Here is a 21,652-nt window from a genome sequence, read left to right as displayed (position 1 = left end):
AAATAGAAATATAATACATTTAAAAACATAAGTCGTTCCTTTTCAATTAATCATTTCAAAAGTTTGTTATAAGTCTTATAGACAAATGAAATAATTCAGAAAAACAAACTATACACTATAATAACTATTAGCCGAAAATAAATAAAATTCTACATTAAGCATAATATTGTTTCTAAGAAAAATCTTCATAAATAAATTAGACTGTCTATGGTGATTTGTATTTATTTTATGGCTACACTGACTGAAAGGTCGATAATGCTGCCGCGGGCCGCCTGCCATGAACTCATTTGGCACCGGAACTTGGATAGTAATTACCAATCATCGTGATACGCGAACTGTGAAGTCTCGAGTCTACTCTCGTCTCTCGCCTCTCGGCACTCCGGGCTTATCGACAGCCATTTTGTTTTAGAAACATTTATCAATTATCAGTATTGGACCACCTTAGAGAATTTTTATTCATATAGTTTACTTTGTGTTGTGTAAGACTAGCGTGGAGTGACTTTAGAAAAGTGCTGTTAACTGTTATTTTTGTGGTAAGACTTAATAAAAGTGAGCCGCTATATTTTTCTGGAACAAAACGACATTTTGAAGTGACGTGTAATGTTGTGCATTTCAGATAGTTGTTCATCAAACTGAGCTTTCATGATCGGCTTACCGCGTAGCGATAGAGATAGAGATCGTATTACGGTGAAAATTCGCAATATGAAGAGGAGTTCCTCCAGAGACAGTTTGCCCCGGTCGAAAAGGACGCGTAGTAGTATAGGAAGGTACGACGATAGTTCCGATGAGCGTGCCACACCGGATAGAGTCCGCAGACGAGTTCGTTCTCCTAGTCCCCGTGGTAGGTACGTTTCTCCTCACAGAGACGATTATGTTAGGTCACGCGAAGTGAGGGAAGAATCCGTGCGCCCATATTATAAGGTGCTTTGTGTCAGTGCATTACATCCTAAAGCATCAGATGAAATAGTGAAAGATACTTTGTATAGAGAGTATAAAAAGTTTGGCGACTTCAGTATCAAGATCTCCCATGAACTTGACGAGCGAGTGGCATATGTATGCTTCAGGAGTGCTGAGGATGCTAGAGATGCTAAACATGCCAAACCCAGGATTATTCTGTATGATAAAGTGGCCATTGTTGATCCAGTCTATGAACCTGTCCGTTCAGAGTATAGAAGTAGACCAAGAAGCATAACTCCTCCTGATTATGATCGACCTTATTCCTATGCTTGGTCACCAGTACCAGAAAGACGCAGACCTCCTCCAGACGATAGAGCTTATGGAATACCTCCTACTGTGCCACCTCACCACAGGGATTTTAGGCCTCCCATGCATGAATATCCCATGGCAGGTCCTCATGGTCCTCCAATGCACCACCGTCCTCCTATGCACCATCCCCCCCATCCGCATTACATGCCCAGGCCATACATGCCTAGACCTCACCACACTCCTTTTGATAAGAGTGAAAATAAAAAAGATAAGTTTCCCAATTACTTGCATCATGTCCAACCTGAAGATGATCCTTTGGCCACTAGGACATTATTTGCAGGTAACCTAGAGATAAACATATCAGATGAAGAGTTGCGTCGTATATTTGGACGTTATGGAATTGTTGAAGACATTGATATTAAAAGACCTCCCCCAGGAACAGGAAATGCTTTTGCATTTGTTCGTTACCAAACATTGGACATGGCTCATAGGGCTAAAGTTGAGTTGTCAGGTCAGTACATTGGCAAATTTCAATGTAAAATTGGTTATGGTAAAGCCACACCCACAACACGAGTCTGGGTTGGTGGTCTGGGTCCGTGGACATCAGTAGCTCAACTAGAAAGAGAATTTGACAGATTTGGGGCTATAAAGAAAATTGAATATGCCAAAGGGGAGCCTCATGCATACATTTTGTATGATTCTATTGATGCTGCACAGGCAGCAGTGAAAGAAATGAGAGGGTTCCCACTGGGTGGACCAGAACGTCGCTTGAGAATCGATTTTGCAGATGTGGGAAATGGAGGCCCCTACAGGCCCAAGCCGTATGTCCCCCCTGTTGGTGAAGATGGAAGGCCTGTAGAAGGCTATGAAGGATATGAGGGCACATGGGATGAGAGTTATGGCTATAGTGGCTATAGAGGTCGCGGTGGGCATCGTGGTCGTGGGCGTGGAACGTACCGTGGTGTGTATCATGGAGCAGGTGATTACCGGGATGATGAGTGGCGAAGGCCTCCTGACAGTGATTATGATACTCGTTTACGTCGATCGGGGTCTCGAGAGCCTGGAGTTGATCGTTCACGGTCTCGAACACCACGTCGCCGTTCACCTGATAGTGACTCTGATGGTTCACCTCGCAGAGGTAGTGGTATGCTTTCCTCGGCGAGAACCCTTCCTGAAGTTGTACGTAAAGCTCTTACTACTTGGAATGGAGCTCTTATCCTTAAGAACTCTCTTTTCCCGACTAAGTTGCACTTAACTGATGGTGATTCTGACATAATTGACAGCCTGATGAAAGATGAGGATGGCAAAAATCAATTGAGAATAACGCAAAGGCTAAGATTGGATCAGCCTAAGTTAGATGATGTACAAAAGCGTATTGCTACATCAAGTTCTCATGCTATATTTCTTGGAGTAGCAGGTTCAACAGCATCTATAACAAATGATGATGCTAGTATTCAAACTAGACCTATGAGAAATCTGGTTTCATATCTAAAACAAAAAGAAGCCGCTGGTGTTATATCTCTGCTCAATAAAGAGACAGAAGCTACAGGAGTCCTATACTCCTTTCCACCATGTGACTTTTCAACTGAACTATTGAAACGCACTTGTCATAACTTGACTGAAGAGAGCCTCAAAGAGGATCATTTAGTCATTGTTGTTGTTCGGGGGGGTTCAGCTTAGCTCTAGAACCATAATTTTTATTTTATCTAGTTGATAAAGAGTTAGAATAAGTATTTTCAAACTTCAAATCTATACTTTTGTATTATATAACTTGTGTTGTGTAGTGACATATTGTGATGTGTATGTAATGATTGTGAACATTAAAAAATGTGGGTGTGCTGTGTTTATCACAGTTTGATGTGTAAAGCAATAACTATCACAAGATAAAGTATATAACTGATTTTAGTAAAGTATTTTTGGAACATATGTGTAATTTAGGAACAAACTTGAGTTAAAGTGTAATCAGTGTAAGTTAGGTGATGTGTAGTGTGTGAACACAAATAGATTATATTAAATAATTTTGTTTTTTTCTTAAACCTTGTGAGTTGTGATAGTGCAGTTCTTGTGTCTGTGAAATAGCAGGTGTATTTAACTATCTGAAGTAGGTCAACAAATAATCTTTAAGTGAATAGTGGTTATTGTGATGTGAGCCCTATAATTAAATTGAAAACTTTAGTGTTAAAGGTGGGTGAAAATTTGTGAGTAGATAATATGCAATAGAAAAATTCAAAAGTTTTTGCACAGGAATAACTTAATAAAGAATTAACAAATTCAGTAAAAGCAATTTCTATCATGGGCTTCATTATTGATGGTAAATTTTATTTAAAATTATAATCTGAACTATTTAATAACCCAATCCTCTTTACCCTTAAGAGGTATATATTACATATTATGAAAAATAGGAAGAATCTTTAGAAGTAGGTTCATTGTCATATTTATAACAGATACAACGCAAAACAAGGAATGGGATTGGTAAGTATTCTTGTAAGTATAATTCTTTTCAATCTTTAGTAGCATTAGTGTTTTCATTGCTAGCTAATATTAGTTTCCTAACAAGATTCTTTAGTTATTATTTCATTATTAGTATTTTACGTTTTTTTCTTATTGAAATTTGTCAAGTTTTAACGAGTTGATTAAAGACATAGATCAACATTTAAGGCTTTATTTATATTAAAGAAATATAATACTTTTATGTAAGACATTTTTTAATCAACTTAATTTTTTTTTATAACAAGGCAACTTCTATGCCAGTATATATATACTTCACAAAATTAATATGGTAAATAGTAGTTATATATATTTTGCTATTATTCAAATATTATGGTAACTTCTCTTATTAAAGAAAGCAGCTAACATCTATAATATTCTAGATTTGTGTGATTTATTTGTAAATTATACAATACTATTATTTATATTAAAGAAATATAATACTTTTATGTAAGACATTTTTTAATCAACTTAATTTTTTTTTTATAACAAGGCAACTTCTATGCCAGTATATATATACTTCACAAAATTAATATGGTAAATAGTAGTTATATATATTTTGCTATTATTCAAATATTATGGTAACTTCTCTTATTAAAGAAAGCAGCTAACATCTATAATATTCTAGATTTGTGTGATTTATTTGTAAATTATACAATACTGCACCAGTTTCAGTGATGGCTTTTCTTTATAAAGAAATAAGTGATTTATCACATAAACCGAACTATAAACCAGCCTGAGCACAGAACCACAAAGGTGATAAAAATACAGCTTGGGAAAATTCAGATCTAATTGAAGTTATTTTTAATTCCAGTTATTATTTCAGCAGTGAGCTCATGTTATGTGATAGTGACCAATTTAATCTTAAGATTGTTAATGTCTGGTAAAAAATAAAATAAAACATTAAAGTATTATCATTTTTTATTGTTATAATTAAACTCCTTTTCTCTTATTCCTCTTATTTGCATGGCGTGATGTGCCTGGGTTCGAATCCCTTACAATTGTTTTAAGAAATACAATAATTATTTATATCAATCAGAAGGAATAATTATCTAATTTTGAAATACATTATTTTATTGCCTAAATATTAATATTGAGATCTGGATTTAAAATTAATATAATTATTTTAAAGGCCATAGACTATAATATTGAGAGTAAAATATTTATAGTTTTATTTAATTCTGTCAATGTCGTATTGACAACCTGATACAAATTATTAATTGTCAAACTTTTTAAAGTTGCGAAAATGGAAGTCACAGGTATAATATCTTATATAACTTGTTAATATAATATTAACAATTATTATCCATTGATTATTTAATTCATTACACACAACAGTCTTAGATTTTTCTGGTAAATGTTCTTAGTTGCCTAGTCAAGAATTTTGAATCGGTATTCCGACATGCTGGCGTTAGTTAGGTCTCTCCGTTTCTTAAGAATCTCTTACCGAATAAACAGATAAAGGTGTATCAGAATGTCAGAATAGAACATACCTAACTGCCCTAAAAAGAATCTACCGGCAAACGATAAGCAGAAACGTCTTGCCAGAGGAAATGATGCCGCCTAGGGAGAGATATCGTCATAAAGGACAAAAGGAAGAAACGTTTGTGTAAGTTGTTGAATTGAAACTATCTTGGAGCTGAGAAGTAAATTAGACCTGGACCCTTACTCAGTAACATCCAATTGCGATTCCGATGACCGATCTCAATGAGTTTTTTTTCGGCGCGATACAAAGGCAAAGATCGGCGCTACGGATATTAAGAGATACATCGGATTTGCATACACTATTGGGAGTTACAGAGTAAGAGCTCATAGTGGTTTAGTTTAAGTGACAATTTCTTTTTGTTAGGTACACATGTTTTACATTATGTAAGTCACTTCTCATTTTAAAGGTCATGAATGTAATATATAATTTTTAGAAGTAATTTAATGTATATATGGTAATTAACCTTGGGACCTTTTTTAAATGAGATGAGAACTCCTATAAAGTGATCAAGAACTTTAATCTTTCATTTGTTTCGCTTTTTAATTTTTCTTACAAAATAAATAACCGGATATAAAACCCGACATCTCGGCGCTATGCGCTTTACTATAGTAATAATTATACTCACGATACTTAGGTTAGATAACGGTACTGGAAGCTGGAGTGACGTCCGCGAAGCTAAACGTATTGCCATCTTAGCTTCTCTGGTACCTGACGAGATAATTTACAAACATTCCGATTATTCTGTTAGACCATATGAAACTGCACTCATGTTTATAGATGTTTCTGGTAAGAATATATATGTAATAAATGTCTGTTTTACTAAAATAAGGAAAAAAGTATCTACATACTAGTATCTAGTAAAGGTTGAGTTCTCAAGAAATATCAGATTTTCACAGAAAATTCTCAGATCACTTGGTGCTAACGTTCGCCCATGCACACCGGAGCGGAAAGGAGGATATGGTATGCCAAAATCCAATACATTTTTGACGATAAGTCTCGTTTCTGAATCTCATCCTATAGAGCTTTGACGGCTTTTAACACTTCAACTTACTTCCATTCTGTTAGTTAGGAAAATAAGTAAACTTAAATTGTCATTACGCAAGTAATTGAAGTAAGTTTTATTTCTGGATTACTTCTATTAAAGCAGTTTTTCCCAACGTGAGGCCCACGCCCCACAGGGGGGCTATTCGAAAATGGGCTCGACGTTTTACTTATTTTATTTTGTATATTTTGAAAATTTATTTACAGTGTTCCGTCAACAACCTAGTGATTTCATTCTATAACCTAGATACCATTTAAGTTTCTTAAGTGAACAATTTTTTTTTATATTCAAATTTATGTATGTTACGAGTGGCGTAACTATACCATCTGGGGCCCGTGGAAAATCTTCTTTCCTGGCAATTCTTTTGATGGGGCCCTGTCAGTAATCGTCCCTACTCAGTTTAAATTTAATAAACTTTTAGATTTTCAGCGTACTCAATTACACGTTGTATATGTCCCTAAGGCGAAAGGAAATGGTCTGCAGTCCCTACGCTAGCCCAATGCGTATTGGAGACTTCACATTTATCCATAGAACATAATATCTCTTGGGCAGGGGGCCTGTGGCATTTTGCCAGCCCTGCCACCCTATTGTTACGCCACTGTATGTTACATAGTGGGGACATAAAAGTTTTAGAAAGGCTAAGATGGGGCACGGCAGAAAAAGTTTAGGAAACACTGTATTAAAGCGTTTATTTAAGGTTTTACGGAACTTTGCGAAACATATACTAAAGCCGGTCATGGCGGTCCGTCACGTCTCACTCAAGTTTTGAACCTGTATATTGGGGCAATGGTCCAGGAAATACTGACGCATAAGGGCGACGTATTAAAATTCTCCGGTGATGCCTTCCTTTGTATGTGGAAGAAGTCATCAAAGATGAATATGCAGGATGTGGTACACACTGCTATTGATTGTGGTCTGTTGATTCAAAAGAATTATGGTCGGTATTACACAGATGTTGGTGTTACTTTAAAAGGTATGAGGTAGTTTAATTTTTAATTAAATAAATTTACTTGTAAAATGGTTACGAGTAGGTACTTATTAGAAATAGGATCAAGCGTGGATTGATATTGCAAGAATAACAATTACTTACTCCTTCACAATTTTGAATCGTACAAGTTTAATATAATACAGGTTTTTTTTAAATATGTGTAGGTTGTAGGTTGGAATAAATAAATGGTCAGAATAACATATTTCTTGTGTGAGTTTTAATCAATTTAATACTCGTATTTATGTTAGAAATACTTAATTGGATTTTTTTTGTGGTGTAGGTACTGTTTTAAGTACATAATTATAAAGCCACTCATACATAAATATATAATTTCTTTTATCGTTTACATTCGCGAAGCATTATTACACCGTTTTTTTCTAGTAAAAATCGCAATAGCTGCCGGTTTATCCCAATTTTCAATCGTTGGTGGTCACGACGAATGCCAATCTCACTACGTGGTGGTGGGACAGCCTGTGTGGGATGTTAAGATAGCGGAGTATATGAGTACCGCTGGGGATGTTCTCACATCAGCTAGTGCTTGGATGTATGTTAATGAGTCTGATTACTGCACGCAGCCATGTGGCGATGGACGGCATACAAAGGCAAGGCAATTACTCTTTTAAGTGTTAAGTTTATGAATACATGAATCCTTAAAAGAGCTTAGAGCTTACCAATTCTTAAAAGGCCGGCAACGCACTCGCGAGCCCTCTGGCAATGAGTGTCGATGGGCGTTATCACTTAACATCAGTTGCGCCTCCTTCCCGCCTTACCATTTGGGCCGTTCTATAAAAAAAAAACTAAAAAAATGTTTCACAGGCCAGCGTTAGTAACTAGTTTTACTTATTATTTTTCTTAAAAATAAAATTGTTGTATATCTTATTTCTATATTAACAAGTTTAGTAAAGCCCAGTTGATTTTTCTTTTTATTAACGTATGGAGGCGAAATCGCTGAATAACATACCCCTAAGTGGCATGACCAGATACAAGGCTGAAGGAATGTGTGTGTATACTTCGGACCCTATCCGAGATATTTTTCCGTCGGATATTGAGATCCACGTACGCGATACGCTGATAACAACTAAAGCACTAGCGCAAAGTTAAATACAACTTTTCGTAGGTATTGGGAGTTGGGGCCACATGGAAACGAGTTAAAAAGTTACACTCATCTGTAAATGTCCATACTGGTAATTGTTATTGGTTCCTTATTATTAGTCCTATATTATTTATCAACAAAATATTAGTAGTTTTAGTCTTTTGAACGCAATATATTGCGATCAGCCTTGCGATAACAAGGCAACATAAACAATAAACTCCCTCTTTATTAGAATGCCAAATCGTAAAATGACTGCTTTACTATTGATTTGAGCGCGACCGTGTGAAAACTGCTGTGTGAGTTCGAAAAGTGAGTTACAGAATCGCAAGGCAGTAGTAGGTAGTTAAAAAGGCTGATGCCGACATCTACGCCGTAGCTGCTACGAGCTACGCTACGTAAGTTCTTAGACTGAATTAAAATTAAGAGCTTTTAAAACTATAATTATACCTATTTATAGATCCTGAGATCCTTAAAACTTGTGGTGACAGTTCATCACAAATTGAAGGAAGTCCTACAACTGGAATTAACTATAGAGAATTTACTTGTAAGGAACAATTATTAAAAACCCTATATTAAATACTTTTAAAATTATAATAGATAGATAAATATCGATAACAAATTTAATAGAGACCACGTAAGCCTTAAATAGATCACTGAAAAAAAACCCGCTTTAAGCTATAACTTAAGTCAAAAATCAAAATATTTTAAACATTACTGTTTTTTGGAATCGATATATTAGGTTCTTACTATGAAATTGGCGTTTTGTATGGGTGGAACAAAAGTAGATTTTAAAAAAATAGTAAGTATCTATTTAATCAAATTGACGTAAGATTTCTTCCCAATTTCGTCGTTTTTCATCATCTTTTGCAAATAACATAATTAATAATATGTGTTTATGCAAGAGATAATCACCTCGTTAAAAATCTGTGAACTGCGATGCGCAGGTCAGAACAGATAGCTTTAAGACGTGAACATCCGAGGCCCGCGTTGTTAAACCACAAGGATCTTATTAACATTTATTTATTATTATAATTTAGAAGGATTGGAAAGTTCTTAATTTGTACGTATTACGTAGACCGATGTTATTGTTTTATCCACGCTACAGATAAAATTATGATTTATTTAGTGAGACCAGCGGTGATAACAGCAATGCGTAGTACTTGGTGGCCAGCTCTTCGGCGTTATATGGCACCGCCAATACTAAGGGCGGTAGATAACGATGAGCCCATGGATTTTCTCACAGAAATTCGCCATGTTGTGGTGGTGTTTCTTAATATTATAACACGAACCGTAACTGAGGATGTACTTATTGAAGTCGTGAATAATGCTTTCAAAATTGTTTGCTGGTGAGTGATATTATTTCTGGTTAATTTAACTTAACAGTAGTATATTTGTTTGATCTGAAGTAGATGAAAGAACAGCATTTTTTCAATCTATTTATACGAGCTTTCGCTACCTTTCGTCGGGGTGCCGGTTCAAGCTACTGCAATAAGATTAATCTATAAAACAGAATGCTTATTGCTTAAGAAGAGAGATGAAAGAAAAATCCTGAGCAAACCAATGTGTCTTAATTTAGACTTTAAAAAGGGTATTTAATAAGTTGATGCAAAAATCCGAATGTGTTTTTATACGGTTTATGAAAGTACGAGCCAAGGCTGTACATTTTTCTCATTCAGGCTTCCTTAAGGCCGATTTACATTATCTTAGTGTTTAGGAGAGTGCTTTAGGATAGTACTTTAGTTGAAACATGTAAACGCTACTTGCTTTAGTAAACGCTACGCTAAAGAACTTGCCTTTCAAGATGTACTAAAGCACTCTCCTAAACACTAAGATAATGTACATCGGCCTTTAGTTATATAAGCGTGGCGAGTATAGTCAGACGTAGGCACTCTCTTCAACTTATACATTGCAGTACTTCGTTTCATAGCAAATAACTAAATCATAGGAGTTACGCCCCTAGAGTATATTATATAGAGCCAGTCGTATGCTCTCTCTACAACAGTTACATTGCAGTCATTCGTTTCAAAGCAATTAGCATTTCATTATTTCGCTTAAATATTCTATTGTTGTACGCGAGTTGTTAAAACTAAAATCCTCTATTATTTAAAGCAACTCGATGACCCAGGAACCGTACAATGAATATATTAAAAATAGCTATAATAATCGTAATTCTTGTACTAGCCAGTTGCGGTAATGTTAATAAAGCCTGATGAAACAAACTAATATGCTTTGTTTTAGTGTTACATCAAAAACCGGTGGTCTCGTAAACAAAGTGTCAATGTTTGATAAAGATATGATGTTTTTGATGGTGTTTGGTCTTCGTGGCTTAAAACATGAAGATGAAGCTCAGAACGCTCTGTTGTGTGCCAACAAGTTAAAAGAACACTTAAATGATGTGAATATAACAACAGTTAGTGTGGGAGTAACATCAGGTGAACACTTTTTAAGCGAGATAAATTATCGATTGAATTTCCGCGATTCAAGCGAGCACATAGCTTAATATTATGTCATCTGATAAAAGTAGTCTAATATAACATATAGATATTCAAAGTTTGTTAGCTAACTTCGGAACTGCCTACTAGCCGTTTTTTTGTATGAAAAATGCGTTCTTCGTAGCAAAACAACCCCTCGTAGCAATTAAAGTAACTTGGATATACTTAGTATACGTAAATTCTTTGTATAATCTGATTTCATAAATTAAACTAGATTATGAACGTAGCCTTATATTTTATAAGTGCAATTAAATTGAAATAGTCAAAAGAATCTTAATTTCTGGTTTCGTCTTAACGTACAAGCTAGTTAAAACTTTAATTCTCTTATTATACGAAGAGGTAGGGGACACGACATTAAGTAATAAAGAACGCGAATAAATAAGAGTTGATTATACAATGAATGGGTTTTTAATTTTAATTCCACGAACTAGTACAAGTATTTAATGCTTAATAAAATAATTTTAAGGTTCCACTTATTGTGGAGTCGTGGGTCACGCATTACGCCGCGAATATACTGTGATAGGATCTGCAGTTAATAAGGTATGGAAAGCTTTCTGTAGTTTACATGTTAGAAAATTGATGAAACGACGATTAAATGACCTCTATGGACCAGTGTTGGTTCTATGACCCAACAGCAATAGATTCCGACTTTAATATAAAGTTCTTGCTCTACGCATTTGCAGCATAAGCCGAATTTGGTCCGTGATATTTTCTTCTCCCCATTGCTGAGACATTCAAAATATTAGCCAAACTAGGCAATTCTAATTGGTTACAGGCGGCGCGACTTATGATAGCGTACCCTAATAAAGTTACGTGCGATAAAGAAACGTTTCTAAGAAGTAAACTCGATCAAGATTTTTTCAAGTTAATGGAAGCTAAAATTCTAAAGGGATTTACTAATCCTGGACCTATTTACGAATTTAACCGTTCTAGGTAACATTAATACCTATTTACTTAAAGTTAAGAACTGTTCGAACACTTATATCTGGAGGTACGGCTGTGCGCCCGCCAAGTCGAGTAAAAAAGCAGTAAGTACGGTCTTACCATTATTTTCTCGAAGTTCAGTTCAGGCCATTTTCAACCCCTTAGAACTTCGTTGTAGATAACATTAGAAGCAATCGCACTAAACAATTTAATTTAATATAACATTTATTACTTTATTTCTATGCGATGGCCAGGTCAATATATTTATTTAAAACATAAAAGATTTGTAATATTGATATGGTCAGTATTACGTTGTTAGGTTAGCTAATTGCGTATTAACTTGAGAAAGAAGGTCCCTTGAGTAGGAATTGAAAATTTAACCGAATTCGTTACATGGATATCATATCTTTTTACAGTAGAAGCGTTACCAGGCTTTTTTATGGCAAGTTATGTATTTAATGTCATCTAAACTTTTTGAACTGGTTCATATCATCAAAATGTTGGCGTGATTCAAAACAATTTCTATATCTTTTCTTGTTTATAGCACTAAGAGAGTCAGCTATTCTCATCCAATATTGGGCCGTGATGAGGAACTACAAGTTTATCTATCTACTCTGAGGAAGGCCATTGATGAGTACTCTAAGAAGTTCACGCGATATAGGGACCATAAATTTGCAGTTGCTTTAGTTGTAATTATTCTAATAAATATAATATTTTATAGTACCTTGATAAAATTCAAAACATTAAAAGTTTTAATTATGAAAGTTCATAAAGCTTTCATAAGCGACCAACGTAAAATATTTTATTATTATTATTAAGCCTTTATTGCTGACACCCAGTAAAATTTATACAAACACTTGTTTATGTTACATAACCTAACTTAATTTAATTCATCGGATGTGCCGGTTTTGTTGATCAGCGTGTTCATAGGCCTCTTCCAGATGCATCCATTATTTTCTAATGTTAGCTCTTCTTGTCCAAGTTGTGCCTCCTATTCTCTTCCTCTTTTCCTTTTTCCAACTAGTGGTTGCCATTCTGTAATGATTTTTGTCTCATATGACGAGAGATAGTATGTTGAAATGGACGAAACGTAAAATATAGTCAAACAATATTATTTTACAGGGTTCTAGATTGGCGGGAAAAAGTCGTTTGATGGCTGAGTGTCTCAATATTACCCCTAAATTCGTGGAGATAGATCAAATTATACTTACAGAAAACGATAATGTAAGATTTCTTTACAATTATCTTCAATTAATCAATTATTTAATTATCTTCAATTAATCAATTATTCTTTAAGAAGCGAAGAATAGATAATTAATTAATTCTTCTTTTCTTCTTATCATTAATCACATTAAGTATCATCGTATATGATTGTTAAGGGTATTGTAAACTTGTTCGTCGTTTCTAGAAGAATATAAAACAGAAATTATCTATAACTATTGTATATTTATTAAAACTTCGTTACATTACAAATAAAAACAAGTGACATAAATTATTAGGTTTGAAACGGGTGGCCTTATCGCTAATAAGCGATCACTTCCAGGCGACCCTTGTAATGATAAAAAAAACTAAAAGAAAAGGAAATACAATACGGGTACGGGTGCAAGAACAATCAACAAAAATATAATTACACGTAACATCGAAAAATTATACAATTACCAAACTACTACAATTACTCTACCTACTCTGAAATTAGCTAATGCTTGTCCAAAATACGTAAATTACAGAAGTCAAAGTCAAAATCATTTATTCATATAGGTAACACAATATATACTTATGAACGTCAAAAAAATATATATATAGATACGTACAAATTAAAGTATTAATTCTACATTTACTGCCAGTTCTCAAATCATAGGCGTAGAACGGAAGAGAAGAACTGGCAATAAAATCTCCGCTACTCTTTTTTCTTTAGATTCAGGATTGAGCAGGATAGGATATGTTTAAGTGTTTATGAAGAAGACTTTTAAAAGAGGTTAGGAAGGTAGCCAATATGAAGTCGTATATTCCACAACTTTATGGCAGAGATCCTAAACGACTTGCCTTAAAAGGATGAGCTGAACGAAGGAATTTACAAAATGCATCTATTAGAGGAGCGTATCATATATAAGGACCAAAGTATTTGAATTGTTTTTTAGATGAGTTCTATCTACTAGAACTCAATAGGCAGCTATACATTTTTCTCAATTTTTGATATATCATGGATAAACCAAAAAGGAAAGGAAGCTTTAAAAAATATCGCTTTTAAGAAAATCAAAACATCCAATTATTGGTATCTATTGCTACTGTCATCATTACTTTTCAGGTACCGTACCAATTACTAAGACTTATTATGGGTCGGCTGTTCAAAGGTATTGCCCGATCATCGCGGGAAAATCGAGAGAGCAGAATAAGATTTACGTAAGATCAACGCTTGGTTCTTCTTACCATTATTATAATATTTTTCCTTGGATAAAGTTTCCTTACTAATAAAACTTGACGTGTTCTAAGTAATGTTGCCATCAATAAAAATGATTTGATTTACAGTAGTAGGCACATTTTAGCGTTATCCATATCCTAGGTAAGAAATATATATTTTTCAGAACTTGTAGCTTTAATTAATTTTATCATCACTTATTTCAACCGTAACCAAGATTCTGTATAAGTTCCTTTCGCGAAAATTTGTGAGAAGTAGGTTAGTTTAAGTTCTTGTTAGAAGGTGAAATTATATATAGGTATGCTTACATATTTATAGAGTGGATATGACATCACTTCGTCCTCTAGAAATCTATGCCATCAATACAATATTTGACTGTCGTTTCCCATTGCCAGAGAGCTTTCAGTACGATGACAGCAAAGATTTACTCAAAGAGTATCAAGTTCGAATTCTGATGCAGAACATTTTTGAAGCGGTAATTAGTTTTTTATGTAACAGGAGGCAAACAGGCAGGAGTTTCACCTGATGTTAAGTGATACTGCCGCCCATGGACACTCAATGCTATAGGGCTCGCGTTGCCGACCTTTTAAGGCTTGGTACGCTCTTTCTTGAAGGCCCTAAGTTAAATTGATCCGGAAATACTTCGGTGGGGAGCTGGTTCCACATAGGCATGGTGCGATTAAGATACGATCAGTTTTGGCACGGACGTCTTATTGATACGAATTGATAAATTGTATTCCTCGACGTCCGATGATGAAACTCAGCTGGAGGTATTAATCCAAACTCTTCTGAACACTCTCCATGGTGAATGCGGTAGTTTTGCAATAACCAAAATTATATCTAGTAAGAACAAACATAAGAGTTAAGATATATTTTTTAATATTTTATAGACACGAAAATATATCTTGTTTTTTCAATATGTACACAATTGTATTCGCGAGGAACATGTTATATTAATATCATATTCACTCTACACTTTTTTTTTCAATTTATTACACGCAAAATACCATAGTAGGGTTGACAGAAAATATTTGTTTCGTATGCGCTACGCAACGCTTTACGCCGCGCCGTAGGGCCACGGAAGACTAAATCTATTTGCTATATGCGTATAGGAAATATCCTGACATAAGCTAAATTAGGTAAACTGCATATTTAGGGGTTACAGTAATGTTAACTGTAGATATGGTACTGATATCCAGTTACTGAATTAATAATTGGCTCTTGATATCTATTCCAGTATCGTAAAATACATCGTAGTAAGCTTAGTGTACCTTCAAAAGTATATTAATCTTCGCTCTTTTAAGAGTTTCAAGCAACTACGCGTGGTGGCTGTGGCAGAAGCACAACACATTGATGATGAATCTTGGAAAGTGCTGTTATTAATCCTTCAATATAAAATATGCTTTGTTCTACTCACAGTAACAGATGAGGAAAAACTTTCGCGTAAGGACGATTTATCCAAAGCTTTTTTTAATAATATAAACTAAAATCTGACCAATTCTTTAAGACTAACTGAGTAGTTCGATGAATCCCCGGCCGTACATCAATAGACTTTCTATGTGCGCATTTATAAATCGCTCTAACAGTGAAGAAATACATCGTGAAAAAACCGGCTTGCTTTAGACCCACAAAGTCGACAGCGCGTGCCAGGCACAGGAGGCTGATCACTTACTTAAGACAAATGATCATGAAACAGATAAATAAATCTTTAGGCCCAGCCCTAAAAAGGTTTTAGCGCCACAGATTAATTTATTAATTTTCATGTACCCTAAAAACACCTTAGTAAAGCAATCTTGCTAATAGAATTAAATTAGCTTAATCTATGATTCAGCCGCCTATGGAAATCCCAGCTTTGCTGCCATTTTATAAATAGGCTTCGGCAATTAAGTTAGTATGGATTTTGTCTAGTGGGGTATACTTTTGTCGTTATAGTACAAGCACAGAATATATAATGAATGGATTTCTCGACCAGAGACTTTGATAATTTGACCAAATTTCGATTTAGAACCAATGCTGTGACTTCTTTTATTTTACACATGACAAAATCTACCGACTATTGTTTAGGCTCACGCGCTATCTGTGCGAATAGTCTTTCCTGTCTTCTAAACTCTGTTTGTTCTGAAGGATTATTGTAGTGTATCTTTCGCATTTCTAGTTCACTCTTTTTCCAGATGTGGGTCGTTCGGCCTTAAGTAACCACATGATCGTAAAGTTGCAAATATCTGGTATCGATCGTCGATATCTAGCTGCCCTCGCTTGTCAATTGTTGGATGTGCAGGCTATACCTTCTGAACTTGATAAGTTAGTCTATTACAATATATCTAACATGCCGTAGCTGTAAGTATAATCTAAAATTCTCGGTTGAATCTATCCTGGATTTTGACAAAGGTGGACTAACGACTAGTGTGCTTTTCAACATGGAAAGGATATGATACAATAGTAGTACCTAGTGTATAAGAATGCAATATAACAAAAGCGTTTTTAAGAAATTGAGTGAAGGATAGAGAAAACAAATACGTGATACTAACAAGAATACGAATTCATTCATCAAATTATCGAGAGTCGACAGTAATACATTTAATAGATTCGCCACGTTGTATTGATCTTCGCATTGTAATGACACTTCAATATTTTAAAGGGTGATTGAGAGTGCAAGCGATGGTCTTCCTGGTTGGATTCAAAATTTTCTAATTTGTCTGGTTCAAAGGGAACAGTTGACAATGGTGACTGTACCGCGAACACAGGCTTTAGATACTGGTGCACTTACTCCACCCACATCCCTTTTGAAGAAGCCCGATGGCAAAACTAGCATATCTTCAGAGAGCTTTGTAAGTATTCTGTTGGCGTTAAAGTTGAACAATAAAGTAATTAATACAATATTGACTGCGAATCCATGGGTCCCGGGTTCGAACCCCGGCTGAGACGAACATCGATGTGATGAGCATTTGGTGTTGTGCTTAGGTCTTGGGTGTTTAAATATGTATTTATATGTCTATCTATGTATAATATGTATGTATATCCGTTGTCTAGTACCCATAACACAAGCTTCACCAGCTTAGCATGGGACTAGGTCAAATGGTGTGAATTGTCTAAAAAAAAAATATTTGCCATTATATGACGAACGTCTCTCTCGATTTTCATTAAAATATACTATGATCTACTTTGCTCTTATACATACTTTGTATTCACAGCTATACTATAGGTATATAGGTTAGTTTCTTTTGTGGTTAACGTATAAGATAACAGAAAGGGAAAATGTTGTTTTACAATGATTCATCAGAAACATTGTATACACCATATCACGCGAACAATATCACGGAAGATTTTATAATTATTTCCATCCATATATTTTCTTCTGTGCTTTTTATATTATTGAATAATCGTAAAAAAATATGATTAGAGTAAACCAGACAAGGGATGTGACGCCAGTACTGGAGAAGACCGTCAAAGCGATATTATTCAAATGGCCGTTCTATCCAAATATTATAATTTCGATGATGTCAAGGTGGACATGAAGATGGACGGTACATTTTCACTTTATACTGCGTTGATAAATAATTCGACAGCACGCTAGCTAGCTATACCAAAAATTGCATATTTTCATTAAACAGCCATAACCCACGAGCATGTGGGGTTAATAGGAGAGTGATGGAAGCGACATATTATATAAAAAACAAGTGGAGGTATCTGGTAAACAGGCTATATTCAAGCTTTTGTCTTCAACATCAAAATATATAACAATAATTTCCAACAGTCATATATTGATTAATTATTGATTTATTCAAGATAACAGACACAAATTTAGGATATATAAAAAGAAATACTAATTATAATTACCTAGAGAAATTTCTTTAAAATTTCAGTTTTAATACTGAAAACCTACGACTCGCTAACACCGTTTGAGAAAATGCTTTTAAAATGCAGTTCCGTTTTGGGCGATGTATTTTCTCGAAGGATGCTTCTACACTTACTGCAATGTGAATCGCCGCGAAAAGTTGCAGAAGGTAGTAACTAAAAGTTTTTGAAACTAATCTCTCAAAATCTCACTTTCAAATCTTTGATCTCGACCTCAATACTTTGTAGGTATCTGATCTACCCGTTTAACATCACTGTTACAAAGTCGTAGTTTTTTCTTCTTTTTGTAGTAATATCAACAAAAATTGACTGATCTTTGTTCCAAGTCACTTGCACTAGATTTTTTTCACACGCACTTTCAATTGTTTTAGTCGAAACGAAAAGTCACCGTTGCAATAACACAAATTAAAACGTGAAAATGTTCTATTTTTTACACTAATAATGAGGCAGATACGTTTGCCTGTGGTATATCTTCTCCTGGTTCAGTTTGATATTTACTTTTTATTGTGTATTCTCACTTATTTCTATTTTTAATTGGTTATTTTGTGAGGACTCGATATTCAACTTGCGCCTACCCGCTAAGACTGATGAACCAATACTCCGCCTACCCGCTATGAACCAATACTTCTTCCTATTCGGTGCACTCTTGACAGAGCGGTCGTGATCGCTAGGAAGTAGTTGTAGTAGTAGGGGCAGATGTGATGCGTTTCACGACATTTTGCCATCGTCGCCTATTAGTAGTCATCCTACTGCATTGATTGACAGAGTCTCCTACGGCCGACTTAATTTGGTCAGTCCAACGCGTAGGTGACCTTCCGCGCGGTCTAGTGCCTTCCACCTTCCCCTGGACGACAAGGCGTTCGATGGACTGATCACCACGCCGAGATACGTGACCGAAGAATGTAAGGATGCGAGATTGTACTGTTGAAAACAGACGCTGCTTAATACCGAGTTCTTGAAGTATCGAGACGTTTGTACGAAACTCGGTCCACGAAACCCCAAGCATTCTCCTCCAGCACCACATTTCCAGAGCGTCTATTTTCTGCTTTTCCACATCTCGCAAGGTCCACGTTTCAGCTGCATACAGAAATATGGGGAATATAAGTGTCTTCACGAGCCTGGTCTTCGTGGCTTTTGTTATATTCCTGTTTCTCCATATTTTTTGCATCTTGTCCATCGCCGTTCTTGTGATGCCCATACGTCGTTTGACCTCATCGATGCATCCGCCATGGCTTGAAATCTGAGCCCCAAGATAAACATAAGATTGGACCACGTTGCATTTCGCGATTTGAGTAACTTGAGGCGAATTATTTCTGGCACGGTCAACAATCATCACCTTGGTTTTGCTGCGATTTATCTTTAGTCCAAACTCATGGCTCACTCGTTCCATCCTTGATAGAAGCTCTTCCAAGTGTTGCGAACTGGATGCAAGCAAAGTGGTATCATCCGCGTAACGCAGGTTCGCAATTCTGTATCCACCAATTGTTACACCGTCTGTCCAGTCTTCCAAAGTGATGCGCATTATAAGCTCCGTGTACACGTTGAATAAGAGCGGTGATATTATGCAACCCTGGCGTACTCCAGCACTAGGATGGAAATCACCTGATAGGACATCATCTGTGCGTACTGAAGCTGTGCCTTCTTCATAAAGCCGTCTTAAAAGGTGCACAAGATGTTTTGGTGTACCCATGTCTAGCAGAGTCTTCCACAGCACCGGCCATCTCACAGAGTCGAATGCTTTTGAGAAATCAACAAAGCAAATGAACACGGGCTTATTCAATTCTCTTGACTTCTCTATGATCTGGCGTAAAATAAGAATTTGTTCCCGAGTGCCTTTCCCCTTGACAAAACCGGCCTGTTCCGGAGCGATCTCCTTAGAGAGGTAGGCTTTCAGGCGCTCGTTGAGAATATGTAACAATATTTTGCTAGCGTGTGGTATCAGAGCAATGAGGCGGTAATTGTTACATTTCTTCGTTGAGCCCTTCTTATGCAGGGGTGTGAATATAGTGTGTGTCCATTCTGAAGGCCAAACTCCTGTCTGCCACACCTTATTGCAGATGAGATGAAACATCTGGTCGCCACGTTCTCCTAAGGCTTTAATTGTCTCTATAGGAATTGCATCTCTGCCAGTTGCTTTTTTGCTTTTCAGGAGTTTTATGGCAGTTCTTACTTCGGACAAAAGGATGTCTGGTTCCAAATTCTCTGGCTCTGGTTCTGTGCTTATAGACAGTCGCGACTGCGGATCCAGGAACAATGACTGGCAATAGCTCCTCCACGTTTCAGAGATCTGTTCGAGTTCTGTTACCACTTCATTTTTGTCGTTCTCGATAGCCCAGGTTTTAGCAGGTAGAGATTTAGTAATTAGACGAATTTTGTGGTAAAGATCTCTAGACTCGTGCTTCATAGCATGTTTTTCAAGTTCGTCACAAATGCTATGAAGGTGGGAATTTTGGTCTCGCCTGCAGCAGGCTTGGATGTTAGCAGACAGCCGATTCAGTTCTCTTATGTCTGCTCCTGCGGCTTTCTTAAAGCGCCTCTCTTCTATAAGGGCAAGGGTACTGTCCGTCATCCAGTGTTGATGTTTGCGCGTTTCTGATCCCGGACTAGACTCCGTGACTGCATTTTGGATGAGTTCTTTAGCCTTATTCCATAGCGTGTCTGGTGTAGCTTCGGTGTGGTTTACAACTGTCCAATCTGTCCAACTCCGCTCAATGGCTGTAGTGAATTTCTCGTTATCTGCTACTTCAATCCGTCTTGTCTTCTTGGAGGATCGAGCGGCTTTGAGCTTCAACCTCATCTTTGCGATAACGAGTTCGTGATCGGAACCACAATCAGCCCCAGGAAGCGTGTGGGCATTAAGAATAGAGGTGCGCCAACGTGATCTTATCAGTATGTAGTCGATCTGATTTTTGGTTCTACCTCCAGGTGACGTCCAGGTGAACAGTCTACGGGGATGGTGTTGGAATAGACTGTTCACAACTACCATGTTGTTCTCGTCTGCAAACTGCATGAGTCTTTCACCTCTTTCGTTACGTACCCCAAGTCCGAAGTTTCCCACTGATTTGCTGTACTGGGCAGAGTTTGCGCCAATTTTTGCGTTGAAATCACCCATTATTATAAGTAACTCTCTATTAGGGATTTTGGCAATTGTTGCTTGTAAATCTTGGTAAAAACTCTCCAGTACGAGGGGTAGAGCTTCACTAGTGGGGGCATATGCCTGTATTAGGTTCAAGTTTACAGGTGACGCTTTGAGCTTCATAGACATAATGCGGTCGCTAACTGCCTCATACCCTATCACACTGTTATTCTGATGCTTAGGAATTAGAATCGCTACTCCGTTTTGGCTACTGTCATCGCTACTGGAAAAGTAAACAGCATGGGCGTCGGTAAAGAAGTGCCCGTTGCTTCTCCAGTGCGTTTCTGTTAGACCGCAAATGGATAAACCACATCTGGTGACTTCCCTCTCCACGATATTAAGTTTACCGGGCTTTAGCAACCCGCGAACATTCCACGTGCCTATCTTCTGGATTTTTCGTAACTTGACGGGGTTTCCAGTAGCATTATTTCCACGTGGAGCCTGGTCTCTTACTCCAACATGGCCGGTAGTCCATTTCCCACCGCTCGCCCCGGACGCGGCGCGGCGCCGCTGGCTAGGCGGTTCGC

The 21,652-nt window shown here is 36.5% G+C and overlaps 2 protein-coding genes across 19 annotated transcripts in view; both read left to right on the top strand.

The window, feature by feature from the left end:
• The first annotated feature begins 306 nt into the window (after window positions 1-306).
• LOC125048808 (RNA-binding protein spenito) lies at window positions 307-3,224 on the top strand. Its single transcript, XM_047647721.1, has 2 exons — window positions 307-533; window positions 617-3,224. The coding sequence occupies exon 2, from the start codon at window positions 643-645 to the stop codon at window positions 2,884-2,886; it is 2,244 nt and encodes a 747-aa protein (XP_047503677.1). The 5' UTR covers window positions 307-533; window positions 617-642; the 3' UTR covers window positions 2,887-3,224.
• A 4,627-nt stretch (window positions 3,225-7,851) lies between these two features.
• LOC125048732 (adenylate cyclase type 10-like) overlaps window positions 7,852-21,652 on the top strand; it is a 33,772-nt gene continuing 19,971 nt past the window's right edge. For 9 of the 18 annotated variants that reach the window (XR_007116868.1, XR_007116873.1, XR_007116871.1 and 6 more), the window contains exons 1-13: window positions 8,853-9,648; window positions 10,541-10,734; window positions 11,261-11,334; window positions 11,570-11,727; window positions 12,263-12,407; window positions 12,841-12,942; window positions 14,024-14,118; window positions 14,453-14,609; window positions 15,439-15,577; window positions 16,306-16,435; window positions 16,773-16,962; window positions 17,535-17,658; window positions 17,998-18,138. Coding sequence is in view for 15 of the 18 variants with exons in the window: in XM_047647708.1 (XP_047503664.1) it covers window positions 9,416-9,648; window positions 10,541-10,734; window positions 11,261-11,334; window positions 11,570-11,727; window positions 12,263-12,407; window positions 12,841-12,942; window positions 14,024-14,118; window positions 14,453-14,609; window positions 15,439-15,577; window positions 16,306-16,435; window positions 16,773-16,962; window positions 17,535-17,658; window positions 17,998-18,138 (1,882 nt within the window). In the remaining 3 variants the exon portion in view is untranslated. The other 9 variants (XM_047647587.1, XM_047647578.1, XM_047647596.1 and 6 more) reach the window with 8 other exon arrangements.

This window comes from Pieris napi, chromosome 1, assembly GCF_905475465.1.
Source record: "Pieris napi chromosome 1, ilPieNapi1.2, whole genome shotgun sequence".
Classification (NCBI taxonomy): Eukaryota; Metazoa; Arthropoda; class Insecta; order Lepidoptera; family Pieridae; genus Pieris; species Pieris napi.
The sequence above is the reverse complement of the archived record's forward strand: the minus strand, read 5'-3'. Positions and strand labels throughout refer to the sequence as shown.